Here is a 16,022-nt window from a genome sequence, read left to right as displayed (position 1 = left end):
ACTCGTACAAATCGTGCTATTTCGATTCAATAAATACATCTTAATATTGTTGTACTTATAAATATTTCTAAATAATGAGTTTTTTACGTTACGCGCGTTTACATGATTCAAACATTGTTGAGATTAAATATGAAATTATGATCAAATCTTATTACTTTATTTAGTATACTATACGTATCTACCCAAATAAATAAAATAAAATAATGGGTAATTTATAAATAATTGTCCTTTTAAGTTAATATTTCTATTTGCAAGTTACAAAACTACAAACGCTTCTTTTTATCTTTAATTCTGCTTAATCGGGGTAATCTTCAAAACGAGTGAAAGTAACAAATGCTAATATTTGCACAGTTAAATGGATCCTCGGGATGTACTGTTAAGTCTTTTATCAAAATCGGTCAGTCTGTCAAAAATATATAACAAATTAAAGTTTACGTACATATTTATTCCATGCATAATATAATTTTAACGCGGCTAGCCCCAGGGCACAGTTGGTAAGATAATAAAAGATTATAAACCGTGACGAATATACTATGTAAATGTGAGTTAGTTTTCGCTATGAAGCAACTTCAAGGTTTTTATAAAAACTAAAAGAAAACTATCTGTTATATTTATTTCTAGCTTGAACGTTACAAAGTTTTAATTAAAAGGATCCGAAATGTATAAATCTCTCCGGAGGTTGCAATTTGTAAAACATAAATCTCATATAGATCGGGATCGCCGCCGTCGAGTAATTCGAACAGTAACTCGTCGAGTAATTCGTCGAGCAACGGGTCGGGTGTTCAGTCCGGAGAAAGTTGCGAGGCGCTGTTGCCCGAGGATCGCGCCGAGAGGCGACCGCGCGTCACTCAGCCTAAATTCGAGGCTTACATGATGACCGGCGACCTCATGCTCAACCTGTCCCGGGTTGAGCATCCGCACCACAACCACCACGCGCCGACGCACCGCACGCACTACCACAGGTGAGTCGTCGATACTCGACAGCCCGGCTTCATGTTAATGCAACATTAATATTCAATGATACATCGTCTCTCCTTTCATTAGATATAATTCAACGCCCGCCTCGCCGAGTGAAAACCGACTGGCCGCTCGTGTTGAACTCTCACAACGACACAATTCTTCGCCCGACACGGGATACATCGGAGACCATGCTAGTAAAATGTACGTCACTTTAATGTTCAATATATCGTTAGTCCATTTGATCGTCGATATCAAAGTATTCTATTATTTCTTCAGGTTTAACTCCCAGCCCGCGTCTCCAGCGGGAGGGAATGCTTCCTCTGGGGAGATGGCGACACGCACACAACATATCGTACGAACTTCGAGATCGGAAGATCACTTACAGGTAAATTGCAGTGTCTTCACGTAAAGACGATGCAGAAAATTTATCATTGCGATCGTCTACGCCTTCGTTGAGAAGAGAACATGGCGTCTGACGTATGAATAGTAGAATCTCGTGCATTGCGGACTATTTATTATGGAAAATATACTTGTAAATATATTTTTAATTATTATTTTCAATCCTCGATTGTGTCCATATAATCGTTATACTTTAACCATTCGTATAATACAACATTGCAGATGGTCCAATTCGAACGTTACATCGATATAACTGTAGTAAAAATCAAATAATAAGATGACTTATAGATATATAGCTTATCTCCGAGTAGAGTCGTATGTAAAACAAGATATTATAATTCTATTTGATATTACAAGAGAATAATCGAAATTGTATTTGCCGTGACGTGTCTGTTATTGTTTTTATTGTTGCATACTTTGGTTTTTATCTCTTTATGAATAATTAATGAATAATTAGAATGCGCATTCAATTCGTAAAACGCGACATGACTTCGTCACTATCGTTCATTAAGTCATTATAATAAATTCTGACTCAGGTTAACTACGCAACTTTATTTATCGTCCATTAGGCGGCAAATATTTTGAGACAAAAGTCATTAAAATTTTTGGTAACATTTACTTATAAAAATTGTTCTAATCTTAACTTCTGCTATTAATAATGTTCTGTAGTTGAGAACTATGAATATTAAATAACTTGTAGTAGCTTCATTTCATTCAATGATGACTAATAATACAATTATTGTAAACAAGTTCTTATCATTGAACATCCCATCATGATAACTTATGACGAAGAATGCGTTTCATAAAAATATCGATCTTAGTAAAAGAAGAAAAAGAAACTTATTTTTAATTAAGCGTCGAGCAGTGATTACTAATTTCATCGTGTATGTTAAACGACTTTTTTATTTTGAATATATTAACAGTGAATATGAATGATAATAATCTCCTTATTGGTAACTAAAACTTTTTTATTTAACCGGCGCCCATCGTTACTTCATCCATCACACATCATTATTTAGAATTGTTTTTTATCGTTTGCGCCAAAGGCACGAAAGTACGTGACGTAGGCCGTAGCATTCTCTCCTCGTTGTTATGCTGGCATGTCATTAGAACAGATGTTTTTAATCATTGCATTAGTGTTAAATGTTAACGCTTTAATATTGTGTACTTCTCTCTAGAATACAAATGTGGGAAATATTTTATCTATTTAAACTAAAGGGGAAGCGTAAAAATAAACGGGCCCGAAATGATAGACGACGTTACATTGAATCCTTTTAAAATATACTGATTCGATAAAACTTACAATATTATAGCAGTAGGTTTATATGAGGCGAGATGGCCCAGTGGTTAGAACGCGTGCATCTTAACCGATGATTGCGGGTTCAAACCCAGGCAAGCACCGCTGATTCATGTGCTTTATTTGTCTTTATAATTCATCTCGTACTCAGCGGTGAAGGAAAACATCGTGAGGAAACCTGCATGTGACAAATTTCATAGAAATTCTGCCACATGTGTATTCCACCAACCCGCATTGGAACAGCGTGGTGGAATATGTTCCAAACCTTCTCCTCAAAGGGAGAGGAGGCCTTTAGCCCAGCAGTGGGAATTTACAGGCTGTTGTTGTTGTAGGTTTATATAAACCTAGCATAGTGTTGAGAGTGCGCCGTAAGTTCCAGAAGGAGTCGTCGCTGAGCGCGGTGGCGGTGGACATGGAGGAGGATGTGACGTCATCGCTGAACACGCTGCTCGACGCGCGGCCCGACTCCGCCACGCCCGCCACGCCGGCGCCGCGCTCCGACTCCGACGAGCGCGACAGGTACGCTTAGAGGCCCCGGGCCACAGAGGAGTGGAGGCCCCGATTATTATTGTCCAAATTAATTAGAAGATTTTCATTTCTATCAGACAGGTTTTAATATATTATCGCTTTGAAGTAACTTTTAAAGTAATAATAATATGTTATTCAAATTTGACTATGTCAAGATATCTAAACATATATTAAATTAGAATCGTAAACCATCTGAATCTCTATTTTGGCTCGTCTCTTGTAGAGGCCCTCAGGGTAGTTGCCCCGGTTGCCCTGTTCTAGAATCTCTATTTTGCCCTCCTCTAAGTCCCAACGCTGTCGTCACTTTCATAAGTAAGAAATAATAAATTGATAACAATGACATTGCTCACAATCTTTTTTTATTTTCGATCTTCCTGATATTGTTTTGCACTATATCTATCTTTCGAAATGTAATCTTGCATAGGAGTTTGTCCTACCCTGCCATTTATTAACTGTATTGCAGTTTATTATTACTAAAATGTATATAATAGAAAATATCACTTACAGCAACGTATACAACAGTAGGAAATTTATTTTTCTTCTGCTTTTTGTACAGGATCGTGTGGACGTACAACGCGCCGATATCCCAATGCAACGGATCGGCGGCCACGTCGAATTCGACCTCCATTTCAGATGGAATGTCGCAGCGGTTAGTTTATTTATTTATATTATTTAAAAAAAGTACTTATTGACTGAGACAAGAATTTTAAAATGTTGCTGGTTTTGTGTAGAGGATAATGAAAGTCACTAACTGGTTCACGATTTATTAACGAGACGGTACAATTATACGGACTGTGACTCACTTGATAGACACTCCGTTTTACATATGCAATGCTTCGACTTTTATACATGATATATGCCAAAGAATATGAGATACACAGATGTTAAATATTTTAGTCATAGAATATGTAACTTTACTAACTGTTTACTTTAATACCTATGTGCATATACGGCACTAAAAAATAAAGCGCGTTATTTGCAAGAATACTGTGTAGTGTTATGCTGTATGGCAGTGAAATATTTGTGCCACAGATATTGGTATAACCAATAAATGTATAAAAATCTATAAACAATATGTATATGGAAATAATATGAGAAAGAAGCGCAAAGTTAAGAAATATAAATTGATTACTTTCAACTTATATTCGAAATTACCTCTCAAATAATAATAACAACATGAGCATTTATCAAAATTTAGTCTCATGTGGAGAAATTTGAATTTCGATCTCCTCATTCTGGAGGAATAGGCATGGTGGTACAAGTGCTATATAGAGCCTTATTCTGACGTGTGAGTGTCGTGCGTGGCCAGTCCAAGCATTGTTAGCTAACAGCTGATGTGGTTGCAGGGAGGAATTTGAATTTCGATCTCCTCATTCTGGAGGACTTGGCATGGTGGCACGAGTGCTATATAACGCCTTCCTCTGACGTGTGAGTGTCGTGCGTGGCCAGTCCAGGCACTGTTAGCTAACAGCTGATGTGGTTGCAGGGAGGAATTTGAATTTCGATCTCCTCATTCTGGAGGACTTGGCATGGTGGCACGAGTGCTATATAACGCCTTCCTCTGACGTGTGAGTGTCGTGCGTGGCCAGTCCAGGCATTGTTAGCTAACAGCTGATGTGGTTGCAGGGAGGAATTTGAATTTCGATCTCCTCATTCTGGAGGACTTGGCATGGTGGCACGAGTGCTATATAACGCCTTCCTCTGACGTGTGAGTGTCGTGCGTGGCCAGTCCAGGCATTGTTAGCTAACAGCTGATGTGGTTGCAGGGAGGAATTTGAATTTCGATCTCCTCATTCTGGAGGACTTGGCATGGTGGCACGAGTGCTATATAACGCCTTCCTCTGACGTGTGAGTGTCGTGCGTGGCCAGTCCAGGCATTGTTAGCTAACAGCTGATGTGGTTGCAGGGAGGAATTTGAATTTCGATCTCCTCATTCTGGAGGACTTGGCATGGTGGCACGAGTGCTATATAACGCCTTCCTCTGACGTGTGAGTGTCGTGCGTGGCCAGTCCAGGCATTGTTAGCTAACAGCTGATGTGGTTGCAGGGAGGAATTTGAATTTCGATCTCCTCATTCTGGAGGACTTGGCATGGTGGCACGAGTGCTATATAACGCCTTCCTCTGACGTGTGAGTGTCGTGCGTGGCCAGTCCAGGCATTGTTAGCTAACAGCTGATGTGGTTGCAGGGAGGAATTTGAATTTCGATCTCCTCATTCTGGAGGACTTGGCATGGTGGCACGAGTGCTATATAACGCCTTCCTCTGACGCGTGAGTGTCGTGCGTGGCCAGTCCAGGCATTGTTAGCTAACAGCTGATGTGGTTGCAGGGAGGAATTTGAATTTCGATCTCCTCATTCTGGAGGACTTGGCATGGTGGCACGAGTGCTATATAACGCCTTCCTCTGACGTGTGAGTGTCGTGCGTGGCCAGTCCAGGCATTGTTAGCTAACAGCTGATGTGGTTGCAGGGAGGAATTTGAATTTCGATCTCCTCATTCTGGAGGACTTGGCATGGTGGCACGAGTGCTATATAACGCCTTCCTCTGACGTGTGAGTGTCGTGCGTGGCCAGTCCAGGCACTGTTAGCTAACAGCTGATGTGGTTGCAGGGAGGAATTTGAATTTCGATCTCCTCATTCTGGAGGAATAGGCATGGTGGTACGAGTTCTATATAGCGCCTTATTCTGTAATGTGAGTGTCGTGCGTGGCCAGTCCAGGTATTGTAAGCTAACAGCTGATACGGTTGCAGGTCGTCGTCCCCGCTGTCGCCGACGTCGGCGTCGTGGTCGGCGCTGTCGCCGCCGCACCGCGCCGCGCTGGCGCCGCACCACCACCGACCACTCAACGGTACACTCGTCCACTAACTATTACGTAACATTTTGCTTACGGGCTAATGAGAAGTATCTTGTATTCTGAGACCAATCGACGCAGACTCGATAACAACTTAACTTGGTGGTAGGGCTTTGTGCAAGCCCGTCTGGGTAGGTACCACCAACTCATCAGTTATTCTACCGCCAAATAACAGTACTCAGTTTTGTTGTGTTCCGGTCTGAAGGGTGAGTGAGCCAGTGTAACTACAGGCACAAGGGACATAACATCTTAGTTCCCAAGGTTGATGGCACATTGACGATGTAAGGAATAGTTAATTTTTGTTACAGCGTCATTGTCTATGGGCGATAGTGACCACTTACCATCAGGTGGCCCATATGCTCGTCGCCAACCTATACCATAAAAAAAAAAACTATAACCTTGATCGTAATTCTCATATATAATTTCAGGTGATATGAGCTTATCGGAAGCGGTATCGAATATATCTAGTCCGGATTATCAAGACCAAGACGACATGTTCGACACGGGCAGGGAGTGCCCCCGTATGGAACTCTCCGACCCGTCCGACTCCGATTCCACAATACTAGTCTCTGAACCTTGCCACAAGCGGGCAAAGTCAAATTCCACCTATTCGGATCACGGTAGTGACGTCACGCTCAACGGGGATCACAGTAAAGACTACAGAATAGTCATACAAGTGAAAGGACCAGAGAAGCAGAACGCGAACACGAATGATAATGTAAATAATAATAACAATAGTAACTACGCACAAAACGGTAAAGAAAATGGACACAACTCGCCCGAAAACCAAGGCTACCAGGTAAGGAGGACCAGAGTACCCTAGCCGTAGTAGTTTATATTCAGTACGATTATATATAAACTAGAAATCTAATCTGGTTAATTATGTGTTATGGAGTCGAGATGGCCCAGTGGTTAGAACGCGTGCATCTTAACCGATGATTGCGGGTTCAAACCCAGGCAAGCACCGCTGATTCATGTGCTTAATTTGTCTTTATAATTCATCTCGTGCTCAGCGGTGAAGGAAAACATCGTGAGGAAACCTGCATGTGACAAATTTCATAGAAATTCTGCCACATGTGTATTCCACCAACCCGCATTGGAACAGTGTGGTGGAATATGTTCCAAACCTTCTCCTCAAAAAGGGAGAGGGGGGCTTTAGCCCAGCAGTGGGAATTTACTGGCTGTTGTTGTTGTTGTTGTTGTATGTATATATAAACTAGAAGGGAAATCTAATTTGGTTTATTCTGTGTGTGTTTCAGGAGTTGTGCAGCGGCTCGGACGCCGGGTCCGACGAGGGCTCGGACGGCGACTCGCTCCACTCGTTCCACTACAGCCCGAAGGCCGTCGACATTCCCTCCGCCGAGAGGCTCGCTAAACGACTGTATCACCTCGATGGGTTCAAAAAGTCAGATGTGTCGAGGCATTTAAGTAAAAAGTAAGATCTGATATATTTTGTTTGTCTATACTCTAGGTAGATATTTTTTTCTAATTGGATATATTGGTTATGGCGGTTACTTGGTGGTAGGGCTTTGTCCAAGCCCGTCTGGGTAGGTACCACCCACTCATCAGTTATTCTACCGCCAAATAACGGTACTCAGTTTTGTTGTGTCCCGGTTTGAAGGGTGAGTGAGCCAGTGTAACTACAGGCACAAGGGACATAACATTTAGTTCCGAAGGTTGATGGCACATTGACGATGTAAGGAATAGTTAATATTTTTTTACAGCTTACCATCAGGCGGCCCATATGCTCGTCCGTCAACCATTTTTAGTTTCGATCATAACTCTGTGCGTTTTCTTTTTCAGCAATGAATTCTCGCGAGCTGTGGCAGAAGAGTATGTGAAGCATTTCGAGTTCAGCGGGGCGACCCTGGACGAGGCACTGAGGACATTCTTAGCTCGTTTCGCACTCAGCGGCGAGACACAGGAAAGAGAAAGAGTCCTCGTACACTTCTCTCGTAGATACCTCGAGTGTAACCCTGGGGCTTTCAATTCACAAGGTAGCTTTATTCCGTATAAGTCTAAATGATATTATTTAAGAATAGGCTATTTGACCGGTTTTTAAAATCCATTTCATATTATTTATTAGAGGTTAAGGAACCCAGTAAAAGTTGTTTTTTTATTTCTAGTAAATATTTGCCGAAAAATATCACATTAAAATTCCATATTCAAATAACGCACGAAAACGCTACTTGGACAATATGGCGCTGCAGTGCGGTCGGTGACGTCAGTTTGCTGTATTTTAATCTGTGGTACATATAGTAGAAAAGCAAGGTTTACAATTAAGTGACTTCATCATAAGCCCGGCCAATCAGGAGCGTTTTGTGTCACGTGCCAAGCGTTTGAAAAAATGCATTTTTATTTATTGATTGTTGAATAAATTAAGTATTATTTTCAAGTTTCGTTAGTAAATAACCATTTTTAAACTCATAACATACACTGATTACAATAATTCGCAATTTATTTTTCGCATTGTCAAATAGCCTATTCATGTGGTTTTTAATTGATATTCAAGCTAATCTATAGACAGAGGTGACTAGTGCGATAAGTATAAAGCGTTGTTGTTATATATAAAAATATATAATTTCGTCACCAGATGCGGTTCACACCCTAACCTGCGCAATAATGCTGCTCAACACGGACTTGCACGGGTGTGGCGGCGGCGGCACGTTCCGGCGGATGTCGTGCGCGGAGTTCATCGAGAACCTCGCCGAGCTCAACGACGGAGACAACTTCCCGCGGGACACGCTCAAGCATCTCTACCACGCTATACGGAACCAGCCGCTACAGTGGGCACTGTGAGACGATTTTTTTAATTAAGAACTCCATGGTCGAGTGGTGTGTACACCGGTTTTCATGGATACGCCACTCTGAGGTCCCGGGTTCGATTCCCGGTTGAGTCGATGTGGATTATCATTAGTTTTCTTTGTTGTCTTGGGTCTGGGTGTCTGTGGTACCGTCGTTACTTCTGATTTCCATAACACAAGTGCTTCAGCTACTTACATTGGGATCAGAGTAATGTATGTGATGTTGTCTCATATTTATTAATGTTGTCTCATATTTATCTATATTTTCAGTTAATCAATAAATATTGGCTTTATTATGTTATGTATGAAGGAGTTCACTTGATTTATTTGATACAGTGATGTGGAGGTGCCTCCTCCTAGCGGAGAGAACCGTTCCTCTGCTCCAGTGGGCAGTAACCCTTTCCTGGACCTGCCTGACCAGAGTCGCGCCGTCGAGTACAAAAAAGGCTATGTCATGCGGAAATGTTGCTTTGATGCTAACGGAAAAAAGAGTAAGTATTGAACATTTTTTTAAATTGACTAATTTTAAAAAGAAATTTCATGGTTTAGAAAATCATTAAGTGGGAGAAATTAATAAAAAATATTTATGAGTAATAAAAAACCTAATAACCCGACCACATTTAATAAGATTTAAATTATAAGTAAGACATATATTGACTTAGATTAAGATATATATTGACCTAATATTTTCATTTCAGCACCCTTTGGTCGTCGAGGTTGGAAAATGTTCTACTGCACATTGAGAGATCTAGTCCTATATCTACACAAAGATGAACATGGTTTTCGGCGAAGTCAAATGTCAGACAATCTACACAACGCAATTAGGTATACAATACTATTATAAGTAGATATTTTTCATTAATATTGCTATTGTTTGTGGTAAAATAATAAAATTTCAATATTCATACCAATAAAATATATTATTATATTGTAATCATTACAGAATACACCACGCGCTAGCTACGAAAGCAACAGATTATACAAAAAAACAACATGTATTCCGGTTGCAAACTGCCGATCAAGCAGAATACCTCTTTCAAACTAGGTAAACCCTTGTTATAGTATGATAAAAAATCAAATTATACGTAAAATACAGAAAGCTAAACCACTATCTGTTTATACTTGACCATTTAATTCATGTTACGTATATTCAATTAGACAACATAATATTCCAGTGACTCCAAAGAGCTGTGCTCATGGGTGGAGACAATAAACTTCGTGTGCGCGGCGTACTCCGCGCCTCCACTGGCTGGAGCCGTGGGCTCGCAACGCAAGTTTCAACGACCACTCTTGCCTTGCACGCACACCAAATTATCTATGGTTAACATTATTATTATATGAATAAAGTAAAGTAAAAAATTTCCCACTGCTGGGATAAGGCCTCCTCTTCCATTAGGGAGAGGGTTTGGAACATATTCCACCACGCTGTTCCAATGCGGGTTGGTGGAATGCACATGTGGCAGAATTTCAATGAAATTAGACACATACAGGTTTCCTCACGATGTTTTCCTTCACCGCTGAGTACGAGATGAATTATAAAGACAAATTAAGCACATAAATCAGCGGTGCTTGCCTGGGTTTGAACCCGCAATCATCGGTTAAGATGCACGCGTTCTAACCACTGGGCCATCTCGGCTACACTGGGCCTGAATAAACAAATTAAATTATTAACACAATACTTAACATTACCATCAATATTGTTAATAGCGGGAACAGCTAGCGGACCACGAAGAGCGAGCTGCGCGACTGGAAGAGGAGTTGGCAGCTTTGAGGCACGCGCGCGATCATCCACACGCTCATCGCGATAAAGATCACTACCTCGTGCACGAGGTACCGCTTTAGATAAAACCTCAGAAGTTTTGAGAGATTACAATATATTTAATGTTTATGATTATAGTTGGTCAACAACAACAACAACAATAGCCTGTAAATTCCCACTGCGGGGCTAAAGGCCTCCTCTCCCTTTTGAGAAGAAGGTTTGGAACATATTCCACCACGCTGTTCCAATGCGGGTTGGTGGAATGCACATGTGGCAGAATTTCCATGAAATTTGTCACATGCAGGTTTCCTCACGATGTTTTCCTTCACCGCTGAGCACGAGACGAATTATAAAGACAAATTAAGCACATGAATCAGCGGTGCTTGCCTGGGTTTGAACCCGTAATCATCGGTTAAGATGCACGCGTTCTAACCACTGGGCCATCTCGACTCACATAGTTGGTCACTTTTTTTATTTACTTCACCTTCACAGATTAAGAGGTACCGCACGTACGCATACGTGATGCGGATGCGTGGCGGCGGCGCGGGGGCTGAGGAAAATGCGCCCGCCCTCCCCGAACGCACGGCGGCCCATGCTCAACACGCGCAGAACCCGCCGCCCTGACGCGCCATGGCATTGTTTGCCGCCTGCGTGCTCTGATGCTACCGCCCCTCCCGCGCACCCCGTGCGAACCCCCCTCGCTCGCCCCGTTCTTCCGACACCAGCTACGGTTGGATCGAATAATGAAGTAGTGCTAAATATTAACTTACTATAGAGCCTAAGCGAGCGTGTTTCGCGCGTTTGATCATTAGTGATAAATGGAATGCCGATTTTTGATCAAAACGGCAACATAATGTGCGCGTGAGAGTGAAACCAAAGTGTCACAGTCAATGCCCACCTAAATTCAGTGTTAATGAGAGTGGATAGTGAATTAATGAGTTTCATAACTACTGAAGTCAGTATCTAAGTGACCCTTATTATCTTTCATTATTATTGGATATCAAGTTGTTATTAAAACAAGTATAATAATACATTGGGGGATAGTAAAAATACCTCATTTTTACAAAATCTTAGAGTCACCCTAGTAAAACTATAATCTTACACATGTAATAAACAATTAAAAAAGTGATATATTGGTAGGATGAAGTAAGAAAATTATATGTAAATTGACATTAAATAATTCTTTAAACCTAAATAAAAAATTATAAATATATATAATATAACTTCTGCAGTGATAAAATTTTGATATAGCAAAAGCTCAATGAAAAAATCTCAAGAGCTAGCCTGTAACAAAATTAAAATAAAATATATAATTGTTTTGTTAAAGCACATAAAATTATTTATAACAAACAACATATGTATTATAAGCAATTTATATATATATATAAAGGGTTGCAATCATTTATAAAATTAATGTGTAAGTTTTTATATTTTATTTCCTTGAGCTTAATTTATGATCTGTATAATGTTATAAAGTTATTTAATATCAATTTTATATTTATCACTGTAGTAGAATGGACTTTTCAAGCTTCTCAGAATACCTTAAAAAGTTATCAATGTTAAAAAGTTAATATAGATATTTATACTAAATAAATCTTCTCTGGAGAATCTGTCAATCAATTTTCTATGTTCAACTGAATGAAAGCAAATGTTACTAAATAAGATTTTAAACAATCATCAGTCATTTTTTGTGAATTTGAAATGTTTTAGTATGACAAAATATGAATTCAACTCGGCCATAAGACTGAATGATATACACACACTACATTCCATTGCTGGTAACTAACTACTTTGGACAAATGCACAAAATTACAATAACTTTATCTAGAACTATTGTTGATCATTTTTATGGTGACATACAATTATAAGTACCTTCATAACTCATTAGCCAAATAAAAATTCACCATAAATTCATAAACAAAAAAAATCTGATTATTTATCATTTACCTATTTTTGAAATTCAAACATCTTATTTATTGCATAAAATAAAACGTTTTTAGATATTATTAAATTGATATTCTTTATTTTGTTTCTCAAATATAAAATTTCGAACACCATAAAAGAAGTGTTTTGTTCATTTGTATTTTTTGAAAATATGTATGCGATTTACAATATAGCCTTCATCTAGTCCTGTCTTCCTTCAATAATCGCTTTTGAAATTTTATACTTTGCAAATAATAGGGCACTGATGGAAATGATATTCTACAGTTAAGCTTGTTCTTTATACTACATAAATTATATTGTAATGTACTATATTGAGAAAAGAAAACATAAAATGTATGTGCTTATCCACGAGTATTATTACTTTAAAGTTACGCATTAGTATAAAGTAATTCGCCCCAATATATTGGTATTTTAAAAAATAATGCTCTATTAAATGTTAATTAAATAAGTAAAGGTAGAACAATCATGATATATGGTTTTGAGTCATTCGTAATGCATAATGATGCTATTTTTAATGTTTCTTTGTAAATTTCATACTTTAACGAATATGGTTAATTCAGTAATGGCATTAGGCTAGAGGTTTATATGCTTTAAATATTCTCTCTATTTAAAATTTAAACGTTAATTTCATATAATTATAATATGATGTAAAAATTATTTATCATTCCATTTGTTTTTTGTTACAAAATTTAAAACAGAACATTCTGTCGTGATAAAATATTTACTTATTTTGGTTAAGTTACGCTTTAATGCTTTCACTTAGATGTAATCAGTATGTTACTTGACTTAGGGTGAATTTATAACAATATTGTAAATAGATTTTAAAGTGTTGAGACTGATAAGTGAAGTTATTTATTTCTTATATAAATCAACCAGTGTCAAATCTTGGGGCTCATGTAACTTAAGCACCTAGGATCTCAAATGAGTCTTGAAATTGTATAGTAATTATGATTTAAAAAATTTTTGAAAGTATCTGAAAAAACACTATGGTGTGTACTATTTTTAAAAAACTTTCTTAAATCAGGCTTTATTAATTATTTACTTGAATTTGCAAATTAACATCTTACATACTTACGGTTAAAGTATGATTATGACTATCAGTAAGCATATTGTGTTGAGTTGCTGTTGAAGCTTGTACAATTATTTGTTTATTACACATTATTTTTTTATGATCAAATTTACATTAGATAATAAAAAATAAATGTAGATAGTTATACATGGTGTATATCAGTGGCAAAGCAAATATACCTTAAAACATTATGACTACTCTATAACAAAATTGCCTAAAGAAACTGTCAATAAATCATGTTTTTTTAAGTTTTATTTACAAGTTACTTTTATTTTTTATTATTTACGAAAATGTATAGTTTGATTACTTTTTATTTTGTTTGAAATAAACTGTTTGCCTTGAGCTTTTAAAAATTTTGTGTCTTTATTAAGTTACTAGTATATAAATGATAGAAAAAACATTTCATATACTTCTCACGTTTATATAACAAAAAAATAAAATGCACTTATTACATATATTAAAGTAGTTATTAAATACCCTAAATAACTATACTTAAAATGACTACTATTATTCTAGAAAATTCCAAAACAAACAAAATCATCTACCATTACTTTTGGAAATGTGACTTTGGTTATATACTCTACAATGAGAGAATTCTGAATGGTGTATTATGTTAGTCAATAAGCAAGTACAGTGTCAAATCAACCGAGTGAATAAGAAATCGGAATTAATAAATGACCATTCAGTAGATATTGTTACAATTTTTAAATTATTCAAAACCCAAGTGTGACAGTAACTCTATGAGTAATTAATAAATTAACAGACAAATCCCCCCAATAAAGACCCCATTGTTGGTTATGAGATTATTTTCAGGAGGAAGCTCACAACATACTGCTGCTTGCTTACCATGCTGCTTTACTCAAGGTTGGTAAGGATACATGCAGGTTTTCTGAATATGATCTCAATTGAAAAATAAATCACATAAACTCTTAATGAGGTAAAAACCTGGTTCCCTTATATTCAAGGGAAACACACAGTTTTTCACCTTTGGAATAAAATAACAGACACTAAGTGATTGTTATCATACCCAGCAAGGACCACAATAAATAAAACTAGCTTCAGATTTTCATATTTTATTCACTAAATAAACTTTAATCATGAACTTTTAGATCTTTTACATAGAAAACAATATTCATATATTTTAATAATTGTTTAAAACTTAAACTTTACGTTGCAGTTTAAGGAAACTATGGTTTTGATGAAAAAGTGTAATCTGTATTCTTTTGTAGGGGCCTTTGTAAAGGATGTGCCAACAATTTTGCGATACAATCATGTATTTTTGTTGCATTCTTAGATACCTCAAACACATATGAGTAGCCATTATCTAAATCTTGAAGAGAATCATAAACTTCTGCACATTTGTACAAAGCACAGTCTTCCTCGTGGGCCAGCAAAATATCAATATAAAAATATAATTGTTTTTTTAGGAAATTAAAATATGGATCTTCCTGAGAGATAACAGGAATACAATTAGACCGTGCAAACAACACAATCATGCGTACTACATATGGTGGTGGAATAATACAATCAGATTGCTTATAGTCAGGGATTTCAACTTCTTGTTTTAAAATCTCAAACAATTTCTGGAAATCAAAGCTTTCAGATTTACTTTCTTCTGCATTAACATAATCAATAGCACTTAGTATATCCTTTAGGTTATTCGTAAAGTTTTGAACAAAATAAGGTACAGTATCTTTTAAAACCACCAGAGCAAATTCTGTTCTCTTATTTATGGCATTTTTAGAATGTATGAAAAAGTCTAAAACTCTCTTTAACATATTGATCGACGTGTAAGTTGTCCCATCACCGAGTCTGAACAGAGAACTCGGATCGTCATAGCAGACATCTAAGCAAATGATAATTTTTTCGGGAACATTTACATTTGGCAAATTTGGTTTCTGTAAGTTAGCTATCATTTGTTCCTGTAATTCTGCATATTCATTATCCAAAGCTTTTTTTGGATTAGTGTTTCTGCAAAAGAAAATAATTGATTGTAGTTATCTATAATTCAAAATTATATATATTACATGAATACAACTAACTCTTGTTCTTTAATATCCTGAGGAACAGAAGGCGATAATTTTTCTGACGATTCCATCGATTAAGATTCAAAGATAAAGAGATGTCACTATTTTTGAACGTTTTTCTATAGTTACAAGTAAATAAATAAATTAATACATGAAAATAATATGAGTTATACGTAAAATTAAGTTTTGTTGGTATATAAAGAGATGCTTCATACTATTTGAAGTGAAGCGGCTGACAAATGTTGACAGTCGACACTGACAGTAGATAACCACAGAGTCTAGTGTCTAGTGGCTAGATATAAAGTTACAGATCCCTAGGTCCTGGTTCCAAAATCTATGTCGAACCGGTAAAAAGATAACACAGGGACAGGACAGATAAATCCAAACT

At 37.5% G+C, this 16,022-nt stretch overlaps 2 protein-coding genes across 11 annotated transcripts in view; one reads left to right on the top strand and one right to left on the bottom strand.

Moving 5' to 3' along the window:
* Nucleotides 1-13,865, top strand: part of LOC124532514 (PH and SEC7 domain-containing protein) — a 29,198-nt gene extending 15,333 nt beyond the window's left edge. For 6 of the 9 annotated variants that reach the window (XM_047107436.1, XM_047107437.1, XM_047107435.1 and 3 more), the window contains 16 exons: nucleotides 711-962; nucleotides 1,045-1,161; nucleotides 1,237-1,345; nucleotides 3,030-3,175; nucleotides 3,741-3,833; nucleotides 5,931-6,028; nucleotides 6,460-6,830; nucleotides 7,291-7,466; nucleotides 7,835-8,028; nucleotides 8,625-8,826; nucleotides 9,172-9,326; nucleotides 9,534-9,660; nucleotides 9,779-9,880; nucleotides 10,011-10,155; nucleotides 10,543-10,665; nucleotides 11,087-13,865. In XM_047107436.1, the coding sequence (XP_046963392.1) occupies nucleotides 711-962; nucleotides 1,045-1,161; nucleotides 1,237-1,345; nucleotides 3,030-3,175; nucleotides 3,741-3,833; nucleotides 5,931-6,028; nucleotides 6,460-6,830; nucleotides 7,291-7,466; nucleotides 7,835-8,028; nucleotides 8,625-8,826; nucleotides 9,172-9,326; nucleotides 9,534-9,660; nucleotides 9,779-9,880; nucleotides 10,011-10,155; nucleotides 10,543-10,665; nucleotides 11,087-11,218 (2,542 nt within the window). In that variant the 3' untranslated portion in view covers nucleotides 11,219-13,865. Of the gene's footprint in view, nucleotides 1-710; nucleotides 963-1,044; nucleotides 1,346-3,029; nucleotides 3,176-3,740; nucleotides 3,834-5,930; nucleotides 6,029-6,459; nucleotides 6,831-7,290; nucleotides 7,467-7,834; nucleotides 8,029-8,624; nucleotides 8,827-9,171; nucleotides 9,327-9,533; nucleotides 9,661-9,778; nucleotides 9,881-10,010; nucleotides 10,156-10,542; nucleotides 10,666-11,086 lie in introns of all 9 variants that reach the window. The other 3 variants (XM_047107434.1, XM_047107433.1, XM_047107431.1) reach the window with 3 other exon arrangements.
* Nucleotides 13,866-14,667: 802 nt separating this feature from the next.
* Nucleotides 14,668-15,893, bottom strand: LOC124532296 (BRISC and BRCA1-A complex member 1-like). Of its 2 annotated transcripts, none has more exons than XM_047107134.1 (2): nucleotides 15,650-15,893; nucleotides 14,668-15,578 (listed from the first exon to the last, which is right to left on the bottom strand). In XM_047107134.1, the coding sequence occupies exons 1-2, from the start codon at nucleotides 15,703-15,705 to the stop codon at nucleotides 14,795-14,797; spliced, it is 840 nt and encodes a 279-aa protein (XP_046963090.1). In that variant the 5' UTR covers nucleotides 15,706-15,893; the 3' UTR covers nucleotides 14,668-14,794. The 2 variants fall into 2 exon arrangements, with proteins under 2 accessions (XP_046963090.1, XP_046963091.1); XM_047107135.1 differs by having other exon boundaries at nucleotides 15,850-15,875.
* Nucleotides 15,894-16,022: the final 129 nt, after the last annotated feature.

The sequence above is a fragment of the Vanessa cardui genome, chromosome 9, assembly GCF_905220365.1.
Source record: "Vanessa cardui chromosome 9, ilVanCard2.1, whole genome shotgun sequence".
NCBI lineage: Eukaryota > Metazoa > Arthropoda > Insecta > Lepidoptera > Nymphalidae > Vanessa > Vanessa cardui.
This window is presented reverse-complemented; position numbering and strand designations above follow the sequence as displayed.

Coding starts and splice junctions, on each gene's coding strand:
- LOC124532296 (XM_047107134.1), bottom strand. CDS start 15,705: ATGGAATCGTCAGAAAAATTATCGCCTTCTGTTCCTCAGGATATTAAA. Junction 15,579..15,649: donor CAGGATATTAAAGAACAAGA/GTTAGTTGTATT, acceptor TTTCTTTTGCAG/AAACACTAATCCAAAAAAAG.